Below are 19910 nucleotides of genomic sequence, written 5' to 3' on the forward strand. Positions count from 1 at the left end.
TGTTTCGATTTTTTTTCTCTTACCAAATTACCAAAAAAGTTAGCCTTTATTCGCACACGCATGCAGCTGGCTGTTACATCGAATTATCTATCACACCCACGGATTTGTATTATTAGAGACGTTATGTCGGGATTTCTCAGGCGCTCGCATTTACAAATAAATCAATCTAGGGGCCGGGTATTTCTGTCTCTATTCCAGATTCAATGTTCAACTCGATATCGAATTCTACTTGAATTTGCAACTTGCTTTCATACAAGAGAATGAAATTATTTTTAAAAAAATTGAAAAATGTTGATTTTCCACCTGCTTAAATTTTTTGAAATACTAAATACAAAGTTCCGCTCACATTAATTAATTTGTTCATTCAGAAAGTAGTGTATTTTTTTTCATTATTTTTATTCGCCTGTGCGCAAGACATTAAATACGATTGATAGTAATGCGATATTCACAGGTCCAATTTTTATATAATATGAGTATTGTTTCGAATTTTCAATTTCTAGGTATGAACTCTAAAATTGAATTTGCATTTATTAAAATATATATCTATAGGAACGTTTAAAAATTTGTTGGAATACTTCAAAAAACTCATTGAAAAAACATCTGATCTGTAATTCAATTTGGAGCTACAAATTTTGAATAATTTTTTCTGATTGATTGTATTATTTCATACTCGAAGATAAAAATTAAAAATGGAAGAGGGACCTAACATTTGATTCAAGTATCTGATGCAGTGCGTGTCACGTATGTAAATTGAAATCTGAGCCTAGGTACGCTTGGGGACAATGAATCTGAGACGGCCAATTTTTTCCACTAGACAGTTATGTTGGTAACATAGAGAAACCTACAGCGCCATAGTCGGCCGAGCGCGAAACTAACTCAATCTCAATAAACATAACATAACCCATGACCGTCGAATCTAACCTTAAGTCTAATGGAAAAAATTAGTCATCTCAAATTCATTGTCCTTAAGTGTACCTTTCATCCAAAAAAGGGTATAACGGCCCCATTTACATCCAGTCCCGAATAGGTAGATCACAAAACCTGTGCGTTTCTCGTTGAAATGAACGAATGTGCACATGTTTTCGAATCTTCTTATTCGTCACTGCATGTAGAATGGGGCATTTATGTCCTTTTTTGGATGAAACGTGCCTAGGTTCAGATTTTAATTGACATAAGTAACACGCCCGCATTTTACGATTCACATGGCGTGAAATTTTCTCGATTTTAAGTGACTTTATGCTTTCATCGGAATCTATTCCTCAAGAAACATTCAAAGCTGCGGTGAAACACGATTTGGATGCACCCTTTAGGAAATATTCGACAAAATTCAAGGGACGTGTGATTTCGAGCAGGGTATACCCGTAATTGATTAGGGCCTTTTCGAGTTTTATTTAATATGATATTCAATTGGAAAGGCGTTTTTATTTTGGTTTAGGAATGATTTTTTACCGTAAATATAGTGATTTAATAAACACCCGCGAAGTTATTTTCATTTCGTTTGATATTTTGTTAATATTCATTGTGTCATATTATATTGTTTTCTAATCTGAAAATACATTGTAATTTTACCTTGTTCATTCACAGATTTAGGCTTAACGATTTAAGCTTCAGACTGTAGAATGTACTTTGAACCCTTGTCACGTCCTTGAAGTTTCCAATTTGGTTGAAAATTTAGTCGTGAATGTTGATATTGGGTCTCTAACTTATTTGCGCTTAATATCAGTCGTTGCATGGGGTTCAAGGTATATTTTTCTTTTGTTTTACCTAATCACACTATTTGTATAATTATACGTACAGCGTGAGTTCTTTTCGGGGTTCGAGGTTCAGTCAATCAAAGTAGTATATTCTGTTACAAGTGCAGAAAGTGGTTGATTTCCGACGAATGTGAAGTTTGGAGCATGAGCCAAGCGAGTGCTTTAAACCCACGAGCCAGATATCACCCATTCGCATGTGTGACACCCTATTTTTTCCAACACCTGCGACGGAAAGTTTGATTTGAGAAGCAAATCAAGATATCCGGAGACACGGCCTGACTTCATAAAACCTAATCTGAACACACCAATTTCAGGATGAACTTAGCCGAATGACGTAACCGGTAGTGCTTAAAGTCCGTGCATAAAATTAAGCTATCGGAAAGTGTGTATACGCTAAAACAGCCATAGTCTGTAAAATTGAGAATTTCAGTCAAGCATATGCGCCAGTGTCATTTTACCGCACTGTTCAGAAATGGGGCACTTTATGCACGCCCCACAGGCTTCGAAAATCTAACTTTCCAAGCATGTGTTGGAAACATAATATTTCCCAATCCACGACTATTGTTTATTCTTACATACGAGTAGATAGCTGAAGAGTGGATGAATTTTGGGAATTTATATCTCTACAAACAATAGCTCAATTCAATCGGGATACGCTTTATTCGAACTCATGTAGATCGAGCTTCATTTAAAGATTTTTTTGAAATCAAGTGACACAAGCATTGTTATTAAAAATAATGTCAAACATTTCGCACGGCGACATGTTTTGCAGTTTCGACAATATCTCAAAAACGGCTTGACCGATTTACTTCGAATTTAATTATAGTATTCTTCGATAGTTTATCGAATACCCGCTGAAAAAAACTCAATCTGTACATGGATAATACAATTGTATTCTGTTCAACGATATTAAAAGCTGTATTAAAAACTATTTTTATTTGTCCTTCGTCATATAATAATTATAATTATGAACATTATTTATCGTTTTCTTTTTTCTGTCTATATTTCTCATTTTTGTTGTATTGACCAAAATTACTCAATTTGTGTCAATGTTGTTCACGTACCGGGACAATCTCTTGAAACTTGAAAATCGACTGCGCATGCGCCAAATAAATCAATCTCATTGGTCGGCGAAATCTTCCAGCAGCGATATTCTTGTCTGCGATGCAGGCGAGCCAACGTACACAAAATGTGTACGTTTGAATTTTCAAAGAGCATAAGCATTAAATTCCGACTGTTCTTTGAAGAATCAACTTTTCGGCCCAATAAAAAATGCTTCCCAAATCTTTCCGAGTCAAATCTCAATTATTTGAGATTTTAACCTCGAAAATTCGTATCAACTACATCGCCGCCAGAAAAAATTTGACAGCTGAAACTCGGGATGGCCAGCCTGCACGAAGAGCCGATAAAACTGGCGCATGCGCAGTTGATTTTCAAGTTTCAAGAGATTGTTCCGTTATAGAACATTCGTTGATATCTTACACCGCGATGTTTCAAATCTAATTAAAGAATTTTTATTCGAAAGTGCTTGAAAAACAAAGTCTCAGTATCGGGTTCAAAGAAGCACACGGCAGTGAATATTTTCAGATCATATTCATAATGATATCAGGTAAACAAAGTTCAAAAAATCTAATAAAGATTAGGGGCTTACTTTTCGACAATTACTTTGACATAAAAAGTTTTAGAACCAATCACAAATCATCTCAATGCACTTAATCATGGAATATCATAATTTCCGATCATCTACATAATTCACTCTGATATCGTATATTTTGAGAAAAATTATGAAAAAAGAAGAAAGATTATAAATATTGATGAATTTCGACTCACAGTCTCCACAAATTAATTTCTTCCAAATGACTAATTGCAAATAACATAGACCAGGGGCCTTTCAAATATCACAACAGACTATTGTTCGTTACTTCAAATACAGAATTATTGCTTTTCATGTATCCGTTGAAAATTATCATTCGACGTGAATGCAAAAAAGAATTGCAGAAATATTTAAATATGTAAATCCAGAATATTTGATTTCCGGTCCACTTTTACTTTCATTTAAGTTCTTTTCTTTTCCAGTTTTGATCTATTAGTGTTTGGCTTCTTGACCTGTTCAATATTGTTAATTGACAAATGTAGATACTCGTTTGAAATTTGGCTTGCGGAAATTTTTCCAATGGCGTGACAAAATCAATGGTAGATTCCTAAATCGTATTATTTTTTTCAATACAGCTTTTAGTATTAGTATTTAGATAATCAATACTGATAATCATTTTTTAGTTCGTTGCCAGTGTCTATTTTTAGGTGTGCGTCTTTCATTTCTTATTATTAATGCACAAGTGTGTCAAATATAATATACGAAATATTTTATGTTAATTTTAGCATAACTGGTTTTTTAACTATCTGAATTTTGCCGATATTCTTTGCACGCCCAGCGTTGCATGAATTTTTTCTTACTCTTACTTTTGTATCCTGCTTGAATTTTTTTCTCTATGTATCACTTTAATGTCACCAATTTATCAAAATATTAATTTTAGTAGGATTTTTCATTACACGTGAAATTTTTCCAAGTTTACACAATTTTAGTAAAAATATTAAAGTTCTGTACTAGACGATTGAACAAATAGTTTCGCACTGTTGTCTTCTTTGTTACATGTTTTATCACGTAAAGTAATGCTGCCGTAGACTAAAAAAAAAAAAAATAAATAAAAAATACTCACAAAAACGCAAAGCGGCAATTACAGTTAATCATAAGAGATTTGCCAGACAATCTATAAAGTTTTTTATACTTATTCTATCTCTTCGACGTTATGTTACAAATATACTTGTGCATGATTTACGTGCAAAGTAATGTACCAGAACTTCTTATAAGTTTGTGACACCAATGATATAAATTTTGGAATGTTCAACGCTAAGGAAGAACTTATATTATCATAAAATTTGAGATTCCAGTAGTTTTTACGCAGTAGTATAAGGTTGAAACAGTTTCATGGCAGACCAAGCAAAACCATAAGGTCAATTAGTTACGTAGTATAACTATTACTTATTGTTAGTATTCCATATTATGGTATATGTTTGGACATTATAAGCTGTTTATGGAAGCTGGACCCTAATAATAGCCTTTACCTTCCAATTAGCCTCTGTTTAAAAGCTATTAGATTCTCGGTTTATTTTCTGACAGAAAAATTCCTTGGGTTTTTTAACAAGACAAATACTAGGTCTGCGCGATTGATCGATCGATTGTAGACTTCGATTAATCTTAAAACAATTCATTGAACGGTACGTTTAATCGATCAATCTAGAAGATGATTAATTGAAGGGACCGATTGATCGACCAATGGAAAAGGTGACTATTTCAACGGACAGAGTAACCTGTTAATCGATAAAACGATTAATTTAGAGGGCCGATTATTCATTTAATCGGAAAAATCTTGAATCGAGAGTGTCGATTCATCTATTAATTGCAAAAACTATGGTTTGAAAGGGTCAATTAGTCGGTTAATTGAAAAAATTGTAAATTGAACGGGCCGATAATTCGATTAATCGAAAAAATCTCGAATTAACCTATGAATCGGACGGGGGGAGGGGGTGAGTGATCGATTAATCGGTTAATAGAATAAACGATTAATTGCGAGGTTTGCTTAGTCGATTAACCGGAATTCCTGATCAATCGATTAATCGAAGTATACGATAGATCGATTAATCGCACAGCCACAATTGAACTTGAATGCAATAGATCGACGAAGAGTCTGGTACAGTACTGCTCGAAAATGGACACTGCATTTTATAGTGGACGACTAACAAGCTGAGTGTGTATTTTTTTCTGTTTTGGCATGACATGACGCTTGCGTAGGCCAGGAGCACATTGGCATCAATTTGGCACAGATTCACTCCTCCTTTGCCCAGCACGTCCGTTCCTTGGTATCCAATCCGTAACGAATCGAATCAAAGTCACTCGTACAGATCAGAGTCACGAAAATCCAATTACAACTATGAAGACGACATCGCGAAACCGGCTGATTTTTCCGAATTCAACGACCCGTGGGAACAGTATATACCGAATTACACTCCGCCGGAAAATCTGGACTATCATCATCAAAGAGATCACACTCTGCAGTATTATAATACCGGTCCACACGAGTTTAATGACAGTCAGAGTTCCCAGCAATTTCAAAATTACGCATTCGATAATCCTCCACAGCAACTTCAGCGTCACGACAGACTTTCGGTCGATAATCCCCAGCAACCGACTCCGTCGGTAAACCTTGACGCGTACAGTTTAACGTCGCAACATCGCGAATTTGACGAAAATCTGAACGAGAACCGGAATCAAAATTACCATAATCCTTGGCAGAGTGAGAATGATTATCAGCATGTTCAAAAACAATCGACAGAGGCGTATCACAGTCCTAACTTACGTAGGGAAACATTTGTTGATAATACCGGGGATTTTAGAGTACCGAAAAATTTTGAAGACGTTAACAATGAAATATGGCGGGAGAGTCAGACTGAACATTCTGAGCATTTCAGAGAGCAAACAAGCCGCGAAAATATCGACGATCGGTTGCACAGAGATCATTATTTCAGGCACGATCCTGAAGAGCCAAATGACTCGATTAGGGAAGAGCAAACAAATGATAGGCTTGACGATTTTCACTCTGTACGAGAAGTTGAATCTATCCGATCTATCGATGCCACTCCACATTCCCAATCCGAATTTCCCTCTAATCATGAGCCTTGTACAGATCCTCCGCACAATGTAGCCCAGCACTATGAACAATCCGTAGACAATCAGGGGCAACCAGCGGTCGATGACGTAAGTAATTATTGTCATATAAAATGTTTTTCTATTACGTATGCCTACATGTTAGGGGGTTTCGCTTAGTAGGAAATTTTTATTTTTTGCTCTCACCCGATCAATCTTGTACTTAGCGAAAAAGAATCTTTAAGGAAGGATACCTCTGAAATTCAATTTCGAAAGGACACTTCCGGAATATGAAGACCGCTCAGTCTAATTTTTTCGATAATTACATTCTCTACAAAAGTTTCTATTAAGCACAATCCGTAACCCACGATCGGACAGTTCGAAAGTTATCATCGTCTTTGTTAGTTATTTATAGTTATTATCATCCTTGCCTCAAAAGTCAAATAATTTTATGTAAAAAAATTAAAGATAAAGTTTATATCATTAAACGCGGCGGACAATGAGTGGTGAGAATTAAAAAAATTACATCTCTACCATATTATCTTAATGAAGAAACTTTAGATTCTTAGAGCTACCTTTCAAATCTAGGATTTAAAGATGACTTTTATACTATGTACAAGGTTTTTTTGGTAAAATGCAAAAGAATTTTGCTTCCAAACAAAACAATCTAATGTTTCGTAAGTATAATGTATCATTTACTGTAATTAGTATGATGAAATGATCTGTTGATATTAGGCATTTTGCGTATTTTTAGCACGAAAAATTCATTGATATCTCTGTTGAAAAAAAGCAGTAACTGGCAGAGTTTTGATCAGTTTAATTGGTCCTGAACTAGTAGTCAATGAAAACTGTTGACAAAGCTGTAGACGTCGGAGTCTCGCGTGGTACATTCGAATAATCTTACTACGTGTATTTTGTACGATAAACTATAATGTTTTGAGTTTGAATCATAAATTGCATGAAAGAAATTGACTATCGCATGCTGTTCGTGAGAAATTATTGTATGTGCAACATGCTACCGAATTGACGTTACAGTTATAATTGATATATTTCTTTCAACACTTTACATCAATAATATATTATCATATTCCTGTTTATGTATACGCAAACGAGCGTGAAAATCGAAATCATTTCTTGAGTCTAAATTTCCCACCTTGTAGAAAATGATGCCGTCTCATAAACAGATTCGGAGCAAATTGTGAGAACGTTAGTGACCAAAATGGCTGACCAAAGACCAAAGACCGATGGTTTTGGTTTAATATTGAGAACTTCCAATCATCCATGATTCTGCTTAATTTTAACGAGCATGCTCCATCTGAATCGAAAATCTACAATGTAACATCAACATTTTGGTATTTATACCCTTCAGCCACCATTTGGGGATTCATATTTCCCATTTTTCCTGCAAGATTGTTAATTTAAGAATACGTCTGCATTTGTGATCTTCTCTAGGCTGGAATTGCCGGAGCATTGGCAAAGATGACTTTGGGAGAACCGAGGAGCGCCGAACAAGTGGCACTTGAGGAACACATGAGAAGGCAAGGCTGGGAACAGGGTCAAATCGATTACATGGGGCGTGACAGCTTCGACAACATCTGGAAGAAGATTCTCAGTACTATAAGTCAACCTCCGGAACACCAGCCATCGCCCTCTATGGTATGCCGGCGGATATTAATTACTGCATTATGCCAAACCGTGAACATACTGTCTAAATCGCAATTCCATTTCAGCGCCACCTCCGTCAACTAATCTTCTAATACTTTCTAGTTTGTATGAGAACTAGTGCTTAAAAGTTGACATCAAAGTGATTTTAAAAGTTGACTTTTAAGCACTAGTGATTATAAAAACTCGTTAATATTCTCATTTTTTACAAGGGCTAGCGCAGAAAACAGGATTCCTGGCATGTGCGCATGTAGACACTTTACACTCGTCAAGAAATCCCTATTCTATGCGCACTTGCCAGAAAAATAACTATTGTGGCTTATTATCGAGTATTCCAGCATTTTCATGACCCTAAAAGTTAGGAAAAGAGAAAAACCTGCTTGAATAATCTTGAAATGTTATTTACGCTAATGCTGGTGAGCACGGATAAGAGACCGTTCTTACTATGTCATAGGAATGAATTTGAGCAAATTCGAATGACAAGATAAGATATCGACAACTTCAGAAAGGTGTCATGATTAGTATGGTTAAAATTATTGAACTCTAGTGCTTTTATCAGATTCTGATGCTTTTGGGCTTATTTTGTTCGGCTCAAATATTTTCAGAGATCGCCTGAATGAAATTTTACAAATAGTCATCTCTAGAGGAGATAATAATAAATTTTGTGGAAGTACGATATAACAGATATTTAGCAATAATTACATTTTCACTTCACAACTGTATTATAACGGAAATTTTCTTTCGACACTTTGGGAACATCAGGTCAGTGGATGAAAACAAAAACACTAGAGTTCAATCACTCGGAACATCCTAATTATAAAGCCTTTTCTCAAATTGTTGACATCCTAGCTTCAAGTGTTTGGATCTTCTCAGAATCATTTCTATTACACATCAGAGAACATTCATCATTACTTTTATAACATTCTTTGACGTTGCAAATGAAAATTTCATAAAAGTATGTCGAAAAATGTGCCTATGCAAAAGTTTTTGAATGCGGTTGAAGCTGTCCAAATATACAGCGGCTATGAAAGATGAAATTCTGAAAAATACAGGAATTTCGGACAAGTTTTAACCGGATAGAATGAAAATGAAAGGTTGAAGGAAATTTGGATGCGGTTTTGGAGCTTTTGAAAAAACGCACTGATAAATATCATCGAGTGAACAAAACTCACCAAGCTTTGCCTGATTCATTTTTCTACTGTTTTAGGAGACACAAAATGTTGAAATCAGTTCTCCTGTTGTTCCATCCTCGCCTCTGGCAGCTACATCAAGTTCAATAGCCGGTAAGTCCAATTGGAGTGTTACAGATTCATGAAAGGAGAATTCATGATGAATGATGATGCAATCCTAAAAAACGCGTCAAAATTCAGTTCGTTACGATAAATCACTTATTTTTGTTCAATGCGGATTTAAGGGGATTCCAGATTAGCCCCGATCGCAATTTCGTTTGTACAGACTATTTAAAATTCTGTCGTTTCCGAAATTTTGTAGCGATCTTGTTATTCGGCAGGGACGAAAAGTGTGAAATATCGTTTGCTGTATTTTCGGCAAGCCAGTAGAGCTTGCTTCTGCTCTCTTTAAACGGTATTTACATTTTATAGGGATGAATGATTACCAGAAAACCATACGTGCAGGTATAAAATGATACCGAAAATCGGATTGTGCTCAAGTATTCTCATAAGCTATATAATTAGTAACAAGGTTTTTTTTTTCTTTTATATACAACTTGTTTATTATCTTGACTATTTATTTTCTAGTTTTTCCTGCGTTTCACAAGCTTATCGCATAATGTTTCGTGGAAAAGTTTTTTTATTGTTTATTCTGGTTGGTCTTTCATGCTGACATGGAGAATGCACGGCGTGTTTTCCTACAGATATATCAGAAATTGCAACCGCTTGTTTGTGGCCTGGTTGTGTGTTGAATGACAGTATAATTTCCTGACAATTCGCGTCTATTCTCATGACGCAAAGGCAAAAACACGCAAGCAGCTGCAATTGGTCCATTTTTGGGATTTTGGTTGGTTCTTCTGGTAGAATGTTAATACCTCAAGTTCCAGATCATTTCAACAATGACTTTGATGAAATTTATACAGTAATTTCTTTGCAAAAAGTTCAAATTTAAGTTGCACGGTATAGTGGTTGAAAAGATCGAAACTGTAGAAGCTCGGAAAATTTCATGAATTATCTTCACCCAATACTTGATTTCTCTCCCGATTTTTAACCAAATCGATGAGACCGGTTTCCTGAAATTTAGGATACAAATTTTCTGAGTACACTCAACGGAAAATGCTATAATTTTCTTGTCCAAGTGAAGTTCGACAAGAAACGAAAAGCCACTGATAAATGAAATCGAAAATCGTATAAAGCTTCACGGCCAAGTCGAAATGGTTTGGAACATCTCCGTATATTTAAGTACAATACTACCGAATATAATACTAACAATAAGTGATGTGATATCCGTCATTGTTTGGTATTTATGATATTACTTTTATAATAACTTGAGTGTTTGACACAGGAGCAGAGGAGAGCAACTAACAGGCCGCGCCGCCATGCACTGCTGCGTCTTGTATTGTCGTTTTGCTTTGATGGGGTAAATATTTAAAGAAGACCAGACACTCACGACTCACACCAGACACTCGTATTCTAACTGGACCCAAATTTTCGAGAATCGCAGGGCTGGTAGCGAGTCACTTTTTCTCTTATCGTTCCAGCCATTTTCAATTTTGATGCTGCTTAAAAATTCGACTGTCGTAGGGTTTACTGTTAAGAACATCGTCAAGTTTTCCCTCAAATTGAAACATTCTAATGGCTTTATGTAAAGCAATCAAAGTGAAATTCATCAGCCACGTAATTTAACATTGCTACTAATTTTGAAATCAAAAATCGTTACAAAGTCAGTTTTTAATTGCAATTAACATTAAAGTTAACCTATACTAAGTGGTAAAGTTGATGGGAAACAAAATATTTGTTTCCACAGTCCTGTGAACTGCATCTTAGAATCAACCTCTGCAAGGTTATTTCTGGATATAAAAAATGAATCATCAGATTTGTGAACCCTTCTGTTAATATCGAAAGACAATGATATTTAAGTTTTAGTTAATTGCCGGATTTTTCATCAGTGGGCAAAAGAGTAAATAACTTATTTTTTTTTTTAAATTAAACATTCGCAGCTTCAAGACTGATTCATTTGAAACTACTTCCATTTATACTTGGATATCAATCTGGAAAGAAATTAGCGAAAATATATTTCGGTTATCATCAACAAAGCATTGTATATAATTCGAAATGTTGAAAAAAAGTTAGCAGTGTGGCGAATAAAATCAGCCATCACAAACACAGAGTTTTATTCTTGAATGGCAGGTTAATCTATGCATGATTTACTTGAATGTCCACATGTCGATGAAGTTGGTCGGTATTAAAAGTCATCTTTTTAATATGCATCTATACGGTTAGAAAGATTCAAAACTGTAGTAATACATTTTTTTTATAGCTTGTATGTAACAGCATAATTGTCAACTTTTATGACTTATGGAAAAACCAGTGTAATTCAATGGCCGTCAATGCAAAATTTGTTATTGAGTGGCTGCGACGTCTTGATTGACTGCTACCAGCACTGCTATTATCATTAAACCTGTTTACACTTCTGTTCTATGGCCAAAAAAAGTTTTTACAGGGTTCGGGTACTTCTGCTTCTAACTGGGATAAGTTCTTCGATAAAGTATAAGTTATCAAAAAAAAAAAAAAATCCGTATACACTGAAACTATCCTTAGATGCAGAATACCTTAAATTCAACACTAACGTTTTGGCTCACTCTACATGTATTAACCTATTCATATTATAGTTAAAAAAATCACTGCAATGGGTCAAAGGTTCAGATTTTGAACCCTTGAATTGGTGGTCCTTTCAAGGGATCGTTTATTGTTATTGAACAGGCTTTCAGAATTGGAAAGACTGTCTGTTAATGTACTAATTGCTGATTATTCGCTGTGTGTATTGGAAAAAATTAGTGATTGGCAGTAATTTGAGGCAAGGAGCCAACGAGTCCTGGCTCTAGATTTGACATTTTTTTAATCTGGCAACAAATTGAACAAACTTATAGCTTATCGTCCGCCGCCAAGAATTGATTGAGAAAAGTAGATAAAACAAAGAATCGATGGTAGAGTGCTCAATAATCTGACTATGTGTCGAAAACCAGAAATACTTGATGATGAAATACTGGCCTCCCTTAAGTTTATGGCAATGATAATTACAGAAAATTATTGTGGTCATCCAGATGAGTTTTATTCAATGCCACATAGCGAATAACAGCTCGATAGTTATAGCATGAAACTACATGCGGAATGTGGATATATCTATGGTCATAGGAATGTTTTTCTTTAACAACCATCAATTATTCATGCATAGATCGCTTGATTAACAATTTTCAAAGTATACAATACAGCTGCAATTCAGCTATGTAGGTTTGAGAAATTCTGCTAACATACTGCTTTTAATGCTGATTGTCGATTCGGACCACAATTTTATATTTCTATTACAAAAAATGTATTCCCATAGATACTGACTCTGATGCATACACAGATGTGGTTTGGTAACGTCAGAATAACACAGGAAATTTCTTTGCAATTTATGATAGTTTAAGAAATTAATAAAGAAGTGAATACTAATTACATGCGTATTTGGACTACACGGATTAAATGACCTGCACTTGTACTTAGAAAAACGAATTGAGGACTGTACGAAATTCTTCAACAACTCGGCTAGTTTTTTTCCAACATTCCTTAAAATTAGGTTTATTATATACAGGGTGAGGAAAATGTATGAAAACACCCAAATAATTTACTATGGGTGCCAAAAAGAAAAATAACCGAGATCAAGTCATGTGTCATTTTCAACAAGGAACTCAATGATGACCTTGGATTCGACTTTGAGACACAATAGTCATTTCAAGGTCCACTTGTTTTATTTTTTATTGGAAAACATTTTAATTCTAGAATTAGAAAGGTCGTACAATTTTATGTGCAGGTATGTACCTCTGCTATGGATCTAAATAACCCTTAGGGGTTCCCATTCTGAGGTCAATAATAGGGGTTTCCATTTAAAAACAAATTGAGTTGACCTTGAAATGACCTTGAAATGACCTTGAATTGTGCCTCAAAGTTAAATCCATCGTCATCGTTGAGTTTCTTGTTAAAAATTACACAAGACTTGACCTTGGTAATTTTTTTTTTTTTGCTACCCATTGCGAATTATGTAGGTAGTTCCTCACCCTGTATACTGCCAGTTTTTCTAACAAAACGTGAGAAAACATTCTGTGAGCATGTCACGGAGTAGTAGGAAAGAGACAACACTCAAACAGCGCTCGGCTCATAAGTTGGTCCAGTTTTAGAGGCAACGTAAGAGGAATTGTCAAGATGCGATTTAAGCGCCTCTTCCGGTGTAAGCCGGTAAGCGCTCTCCTCCCTTCCCTTATGATCTTACGATTCGCCGTTTACCACCTTTTCTTCGGAATCAATGTCGATTGAGGTTGGAAAAGCAATCACTCAGTTTTGACTCGCGTCAAAAGCGTATTTCACGAGTTTACGGTGCATGTTTATAGCACGGTTAATAGGTTACGATCACTGGTTACGATAGCCGCCCTTTTTTTTCACCTTTTATAGTGAAAATTTCTCTTTTTCCCGTCAGAGGCGCTCGAATCGCATTCAGACAAGTTTGATTGCAGAGTGTTATGTCCTTCCCACTAATCCGTGGAGCGTATAATCTCGAAAACTATCAACGTAACGAAACATTTGGGAACCATCATTATTTTCTAATTTTATGGTGTTTTTGGTCTTGAACAATGTTTTCATTTTTACTCTTCCAGTCTTTCAGTAAAGTAACTGAGATTTAACACAGAATCACGTGTTTGGCCACCAGACCTAGTCGAAAACTAAACAACGCCTTCACACTATTTAAATCTTATTATAGGGTTTCTGGCTGAATGTGCTTTATAATAAAGTTTCATTGCACTCGCAACATGAACAGACTTATTTATCATAATGTCTGCTAACTCTGACATTTCTACACTTTGTGTAGTAGCTTTTTATAAAAAAAAAAGTAAAAAATGTAGTCGACATAGAAACACCCTCGAGATTTCAAAGAAAATGTTCTTTGCTTCAGAGTATGATGTTATCAAACCTTTACTGTGCATGTATCTATTTTTGGGAAGCTATTCTATTACCAATTTAGTATTTTCAATAAAGACTCATTCATTCGTCCGATATTTAGCGATTGAGTTTACAGTCAATTTTAGTGCATACACGGAGTTATCGTGTTATCATAACGGATGATGTTACATATTCATATAGAAAATTTCTACATACACATATTTGCATAATGTATTGTTTAAATTTTTCCGACACGTAGATCGTAAATATCACTTACTACTAATGAACATTTTGTGTGCAGAAATGGAATGGAACATTTAAAATTATGCGCACGGAGAAAAAAAATTCTAGTTACTCTTACTATACATTCTAATTATTTTCATTTTTCACGACAACCGAGAAATATAATCCTGGGTATAACGCGAAAATTAGTTTTTCAACTGTAATTCGAAAATCCAGTACGGGTCACTCTTCTTATTTAATCTGTATGGTCACTTTTACTATACCATTACAGAAAAAACCATCAACTTTGGGGAGAATTCGTACGCTCAACTTTTTTCTTATGGGGATTCAGCATTATCTATGTTGGCGGTACAAATTCACCTCCAAGTTGAGGTTTTTTTTCCGTCAAGGTATTTTTTTTTTTTTGTTACCATTGCAATAATTTTCCGTAGTCCAACAATAAAAGAATGTTATTACCTTATTTAACTGAAAAAAATTGGTCAACTAAACAGTCAAATTTAATGTTCCATTAACTAACTTTTCAATATATTTGACTAAAAATGTAGATTTGTATTCTAGAATAGTAAAACTTCAGGACAGTGTCTGATACACCCTGTATGTATGCGGAGGGTTAAAAATGTAGATCTAGTTTTTCAATCTGTTAAATTCACTGCAATTGCTTGGGTGCTGTACCGAGAATTCTTCATATAAGCTGGCCACCTCAAGTTTCAACTTTCAAACGCGCCTTACGAAGGTTAACTAGACTTTTAGATCGTTTTGAGCTTAAGCAGATCTAAAATAGTTTATGTATTGATTCGGGAAGGCCTTTCAAACTTTTATTGTTTACCGATTACTCGTTATAATGACATAATTTCAATTCCTGACTTGACTCGGTAGATTTAGCAGCTCATTTCTCGTACCGAGTAAATTGGCTCCCCTTCCTTGCAGATGGAAATATGGCTGCAGTACGATTTTGCCGATCAATGGATTTCAATTATTTTGCGTGTGCGCAGTCAGTCATTCAGTTGGGCAAGTTTCGTAATTTCCTGTCCCGGCGCTACGCGTAGTGAATTAACAATAGTAGACATAATAGTACAACCATTTCTTTCCTCCACGTGTATACACTTACATACATCTATTTCTGCATACAAAATATCAGTACTCTATCAGCACATTTTTATTGCACTCATTGCCTGTCTGTTTTGTACAAATACACAGTTTGCACAACACCGGACGTCTCTTCCCCTTCTATTCCATCCGGAGAATCAGTAGCGACGCTTCATAGCAACGATGTAATTGAATTTTTGAAAAGCGAGCCCATCGTTGAACCCTTAACCGTACGAGATGAGCCAAAACTCCCAGAAGAACCAAAATCCGTTGAACCCGACCTCGAGGCAAAATCTGTCGTGGGAAAATCCCCACCGGAAGAAAAAATCCCAACGGAATTTGCTGCCGAAGAACTTAAAGTCACTACTCAAACGGTTCAGTCATCTCCAGTTTCGACCAAAGTCCCGTTACCCGAAAGTGCAGAAACGGAACCACTAACAAAAAAAACGGTTGAAGTTCTTCAAACTTCTCCGGCTTTACCAAAAGTTGAGCCACCTGAAAATATTGAACCGGTATTATCGAAGCCAGAAACAGCTACCAGTGAAATCCTGATTCAACCTTCTTCAATTTTCTCCGAAGGCCAGTCACCTGCAGAAAAAATAATGGCTGGTCAAGTATCTTCTTCAGCTGCATCGGAAGTTGAGCCATTTGCAAATATTGAACCGGTACCACCATCAAATCCAGAAACAGCTACCAGTGAATTCCCTAAACCTTCTCCAATTTCACTACATGCAAAGGAAGAAACTGATCCTGTCAGTGAGACGAAGCTCGAGGAATTTGCCAGCACTTTTGAAGTGCCGAAAAGCGTTGTAAAAGAGTCGTCAGCGGTCTTGGAGGCAGAAACAACTGAATCGAAAGCAAAACCATCCGCCGCATTAGCCGTTTCGGGTACAAGTTTAATATCTGGAACTGAACTCGGTACGGAAAGCGCCACGAGTGAGCTGACTGAACTTATTTTAGACAGCAGCTCAGTTCCGATTCAAGTCGCGGAGTCCGTGCTGCAATCCGAACCGAAGGAATCGGTGTCGGAAGATCAGAGGCCGGTAACCGAAGAGGCGATTTCATCTGTAGTTGCACCGGTGCTCGAAACGGCGACTGCTGTATCGGAAACTGTAGCGGAAGCAAAAGCCGCTGAAGAGTCGAAGGCGGCGGGAAATTCGTTTCGTAATGGCGTCGGCTCTGCGATAACTCCTCTGGAAATTCCTGCTCAGATACCTGAACCGGAAATTCCTGCTGATATACCAGAACCGAAAATTCCTGCTGATATACCAGAACCGAAAATTCCTGCTGATATACCAGAACCGAAAATTCCTGCTGATATACCAGAACCGGAAATCCCTGCACCGGTAAAAATCGAACCCGTGGCTGCTGCTCCGCAGGAGGCTGAGATCTCCGGAGAAGAGTCTTCGAAATCCGCCTCACTCACGCCACCCGATTCGCCAGGCACAACGGTCCCTGTTCGACCGATCAGAACAAAGGACTCGAGGATCCCGACAACACCGATTGTGACCGAAGCCACGCCCCCAAACAGTCCACCAATTGGTGGTGTGGAAAGCCTGGAGGATCAGCCGCTGAAATCGGTTAAGAAGGTGGTGAAAAAAGTTGTCAAGAAGACGCCTGCGGATGTTGAAGGCGCCGAAGGAGCGGCGGAGAGCGAAACTGTGGGAAAGAAGGTAGTCAAGAAGGTGGTAAAGAAGATTGTGAAGAAACCGAAGGAGGAAACTGATGATGGTGCAGAAACTTCAAGCGCTGCAACTGAGAAACCGAAAAAGACGGTAAAGATGGTGAAGAAGGTCGTGAAACCGTCGGAATCCCTCGAGGTGGATGCTTCGATACCGGACACACCGCCTGTTGGCGAAGTTCCAGTCCCGCCGAGACGAAAAACCAAGACTACGACAACGACTACGACGAAAACGACAACGACGAGCGGCAAAAGCCCCGCGGCTGAAGAAGCAGCGAAACCCTCCGAGTCTAAGTCATAATACTACGAGGGCAGCGAATTGACAATAATCATTAATATTATAACTATTATTATTATTATTATTATTATTATTGTTATTATTATTATTATTAATATTATTATTGCTACTACTTTTCCTACTACTATTAGGTTGCTGCGCAGTGTTCGAAATTCGAATAATTTTACAACACAACAGATTTTTAGAGTACGCATATTTCACTTTATCAGTCATTTCTTTTCATGTTTTTTGATTTCGTATCTTGCATCTAGCGATTTTCTATCCCATATTGCGATTATCAGATATTTGGTATAATGTATATTTCTCTAGCAATCGTTGCATTATCGTATTGCGGCCTTACGCACCGCCGCACGCCGTATCGTTATTTATAAATCATGATTATATCATTTTTCTTTCCTTCTCTCATTTTTTCGTTATTTAGACGAAACACTTTCACGTTTGTCATATTACCCATATTGAAGGTAGTGTTTGCTTTTCTGTATTACCAAACCTTTATCTGAGCATTTTTTAGGTATAGTATCTATTTGAGTTATATCAATTATTATTTTTTTATTAACTATGTATATTTATAATCTAGTGAATGTTTTTTGCATACCAGATTCAGTTTCTATTTAGATCTGCGTACAAGCCTTAAGATAGCAGCGTTGTTTGACATTTTCATTAACCCCTTATCATAGATGTATAGATTTTGAAGACAGGACCGGCAGATGAGGTTCTTGCATGATTTTCAATTGCGGTATGTCAAAATTACGACGGTTGATAGATCCAATACTGTCAGAAGAATTCATTTGAAAATTCGTATCTCAAAGACAGTTAATTGCAAATGATCTATATATTTTTCAAATGTTATCGCCCACGTTATGTGACGTCGTAATTCTTCACACACCAATTTAAAAAACGTTGAGCCCGAGGGTCATCATTTTGTATGTAAAAAAAAATTATAACTGATGCATTACATTTATTGAATACATGTATTTTGACGCAATTTCATCGTTTTTTTTCTTCTCGGCTTTGAATCGATGTTGCTATAGCGATTGTATTTGCACGTCCACGATTGAAATGGCATATCAATCCTCTGAATGTTGTATTAGAAAATAAAGAAGGTTTGGATTGACTTTCGTGAATGATAAAAACTTCAACATAGAAGAATTAAAAAAAATAAAGTAAAAACTATATAGTGGTGAACAGTGTCGATCGATAATAATATAAATCAATTTATCAAGTGAGATGAGCTTTATAGTTGTGCCTAAACCAAAATTGAAGCTCGAGTGATATGGTTAATATAATATTATATTAATGTGAGTGTTCACTTACAGAGTATTTACATAAAAAGTCAACGTTACAAATTTGTGTGAGAATTAATGAATTTGTAAAATTAATGGCAATTATTTCTCACTTTATTGGCGGGTAATTCAATAAAAAGTGATATTTTCATTTTTCCATTGCTCGATTGCAAATTCAGAATATGCCTGCGTACCGTCGTAAACTGTGTTGATAGGATTCGTACAGAAGAATGCACTCGTTTTGAATGTAATAAAACAAGTATGTGAATATCTACAACGTTCGATGAGAAAGAAGGTTGTTAATATAATATAAATGACGTTATAAACAAAGTTTGCAAAAAATTGGAATCAGGTGCAGCAATTGTTGCAGACTTCCCCCCTTGTGTTGCTTCAGTGTCGATTTTATTGTCTGGTTGAATTACGGTGTGTTTCTTTTTTTTTTGTTTTTAATCAAACCGCAAAATTTTCGACATATTTCATTTCAGTTCTCAGAATGTGTAACCATGACGTTAGTTATAGCAGGCAATGCCTAATTAAAAGTCTCAAGTTGCGCGATTTATAACATACAGACTGTAATGAAACGCGTTTTGTTAAACACTTGTCAAAATCAGAACCTGTATGCGTGTTATTTTTATATCAATTTCCATCGTATCGTCAGCGGAAAATTTACAGAAAAATGGTACTGAGGCAAACAGCTTATAACGGGTTGAGCTGATTATTGTGATAACCTGTATACGAACCCGCAAAATTTTTAATAATCATCAATTCCTGGTTGGTTCAAAAAGCTCTATCTGTGTAATGTGATAAGCAATTCTTAGATATTTCTTCGTCTGTTAGAAAAACGTATGGTTTTGGATCTATCCTTAGACCATATAACGTCGCGTAAGTTTGCAGAATATTAAAAAAAGTTCGTTAAAATAAAAGCAGACCGCGTAACTATGATAGATCATAAATCCCGAGGATTCAGAACATCTTGAAGAATGAGGGTCTATATTCGTCAAACTCGGCGTAGATGGCGCCAATGTTCTAGGATCCTGCTAGCGTAAAATCAAATTATC

At 36.1% G+C, this 19910-nt stretch overlaps 1 protein-coding gene across 3 annotated transcripts in view; it reads left to right on the forward strand.

Moving 5' to 3' along the window:
- Positions 1-19003, forward strand: part of LOC107227995 (titin) — a 36506-nt gene extending 17503 nt beyond the window's left edge. Inside the window, exons 6-10 of one of the 3 annotated variants that reach the window (XR_001525736.2) lie at positions 5605-6567; positions 7909-8112; positions 9326-9401; positions 10633-10707; positions 15702-15837. Coding sequence is in view for 2 of the 3 variants with exons in the window: in XM_015669333.2 (XP_015524819.1) it covers positions 5605-6567; positions 7909-8112; positions 9326-9401; positions 15702-17572 (3114 nt within the window). In the remaining variant the exon portion in view is untranslated. Of the gene's footprint in view, positions 1-5604; positions 6568-7908; positions 8113-9325; positions 9402-10632; positions 10708-15701 lie in introns of all 3 variants that reach the window. The other 2 variants (XM_015669333.2, XM_015669334.2) reach the window with 2 other exon arrangements.
- The last annotated feature ends 907 nt before the right edge of the window (positions 19004-19910 follow it).

The sequence above is a fragment of the Neodiprion lecontei genome, chromosome 5, assembly GCF_021901455.1.
Source record: "Neodiprion lecontei isolate iyNeoLeco1 chromosome 5, iyNeoLeco1.1, whole genome shotgun sequence".
NCBI classification, from domain to species: Eukaryota; Metazoa; Arthropoda; class Insecta; order Hymenoptera; family Diprionidae; genus Neodiprion; species Neodiprion lecontei.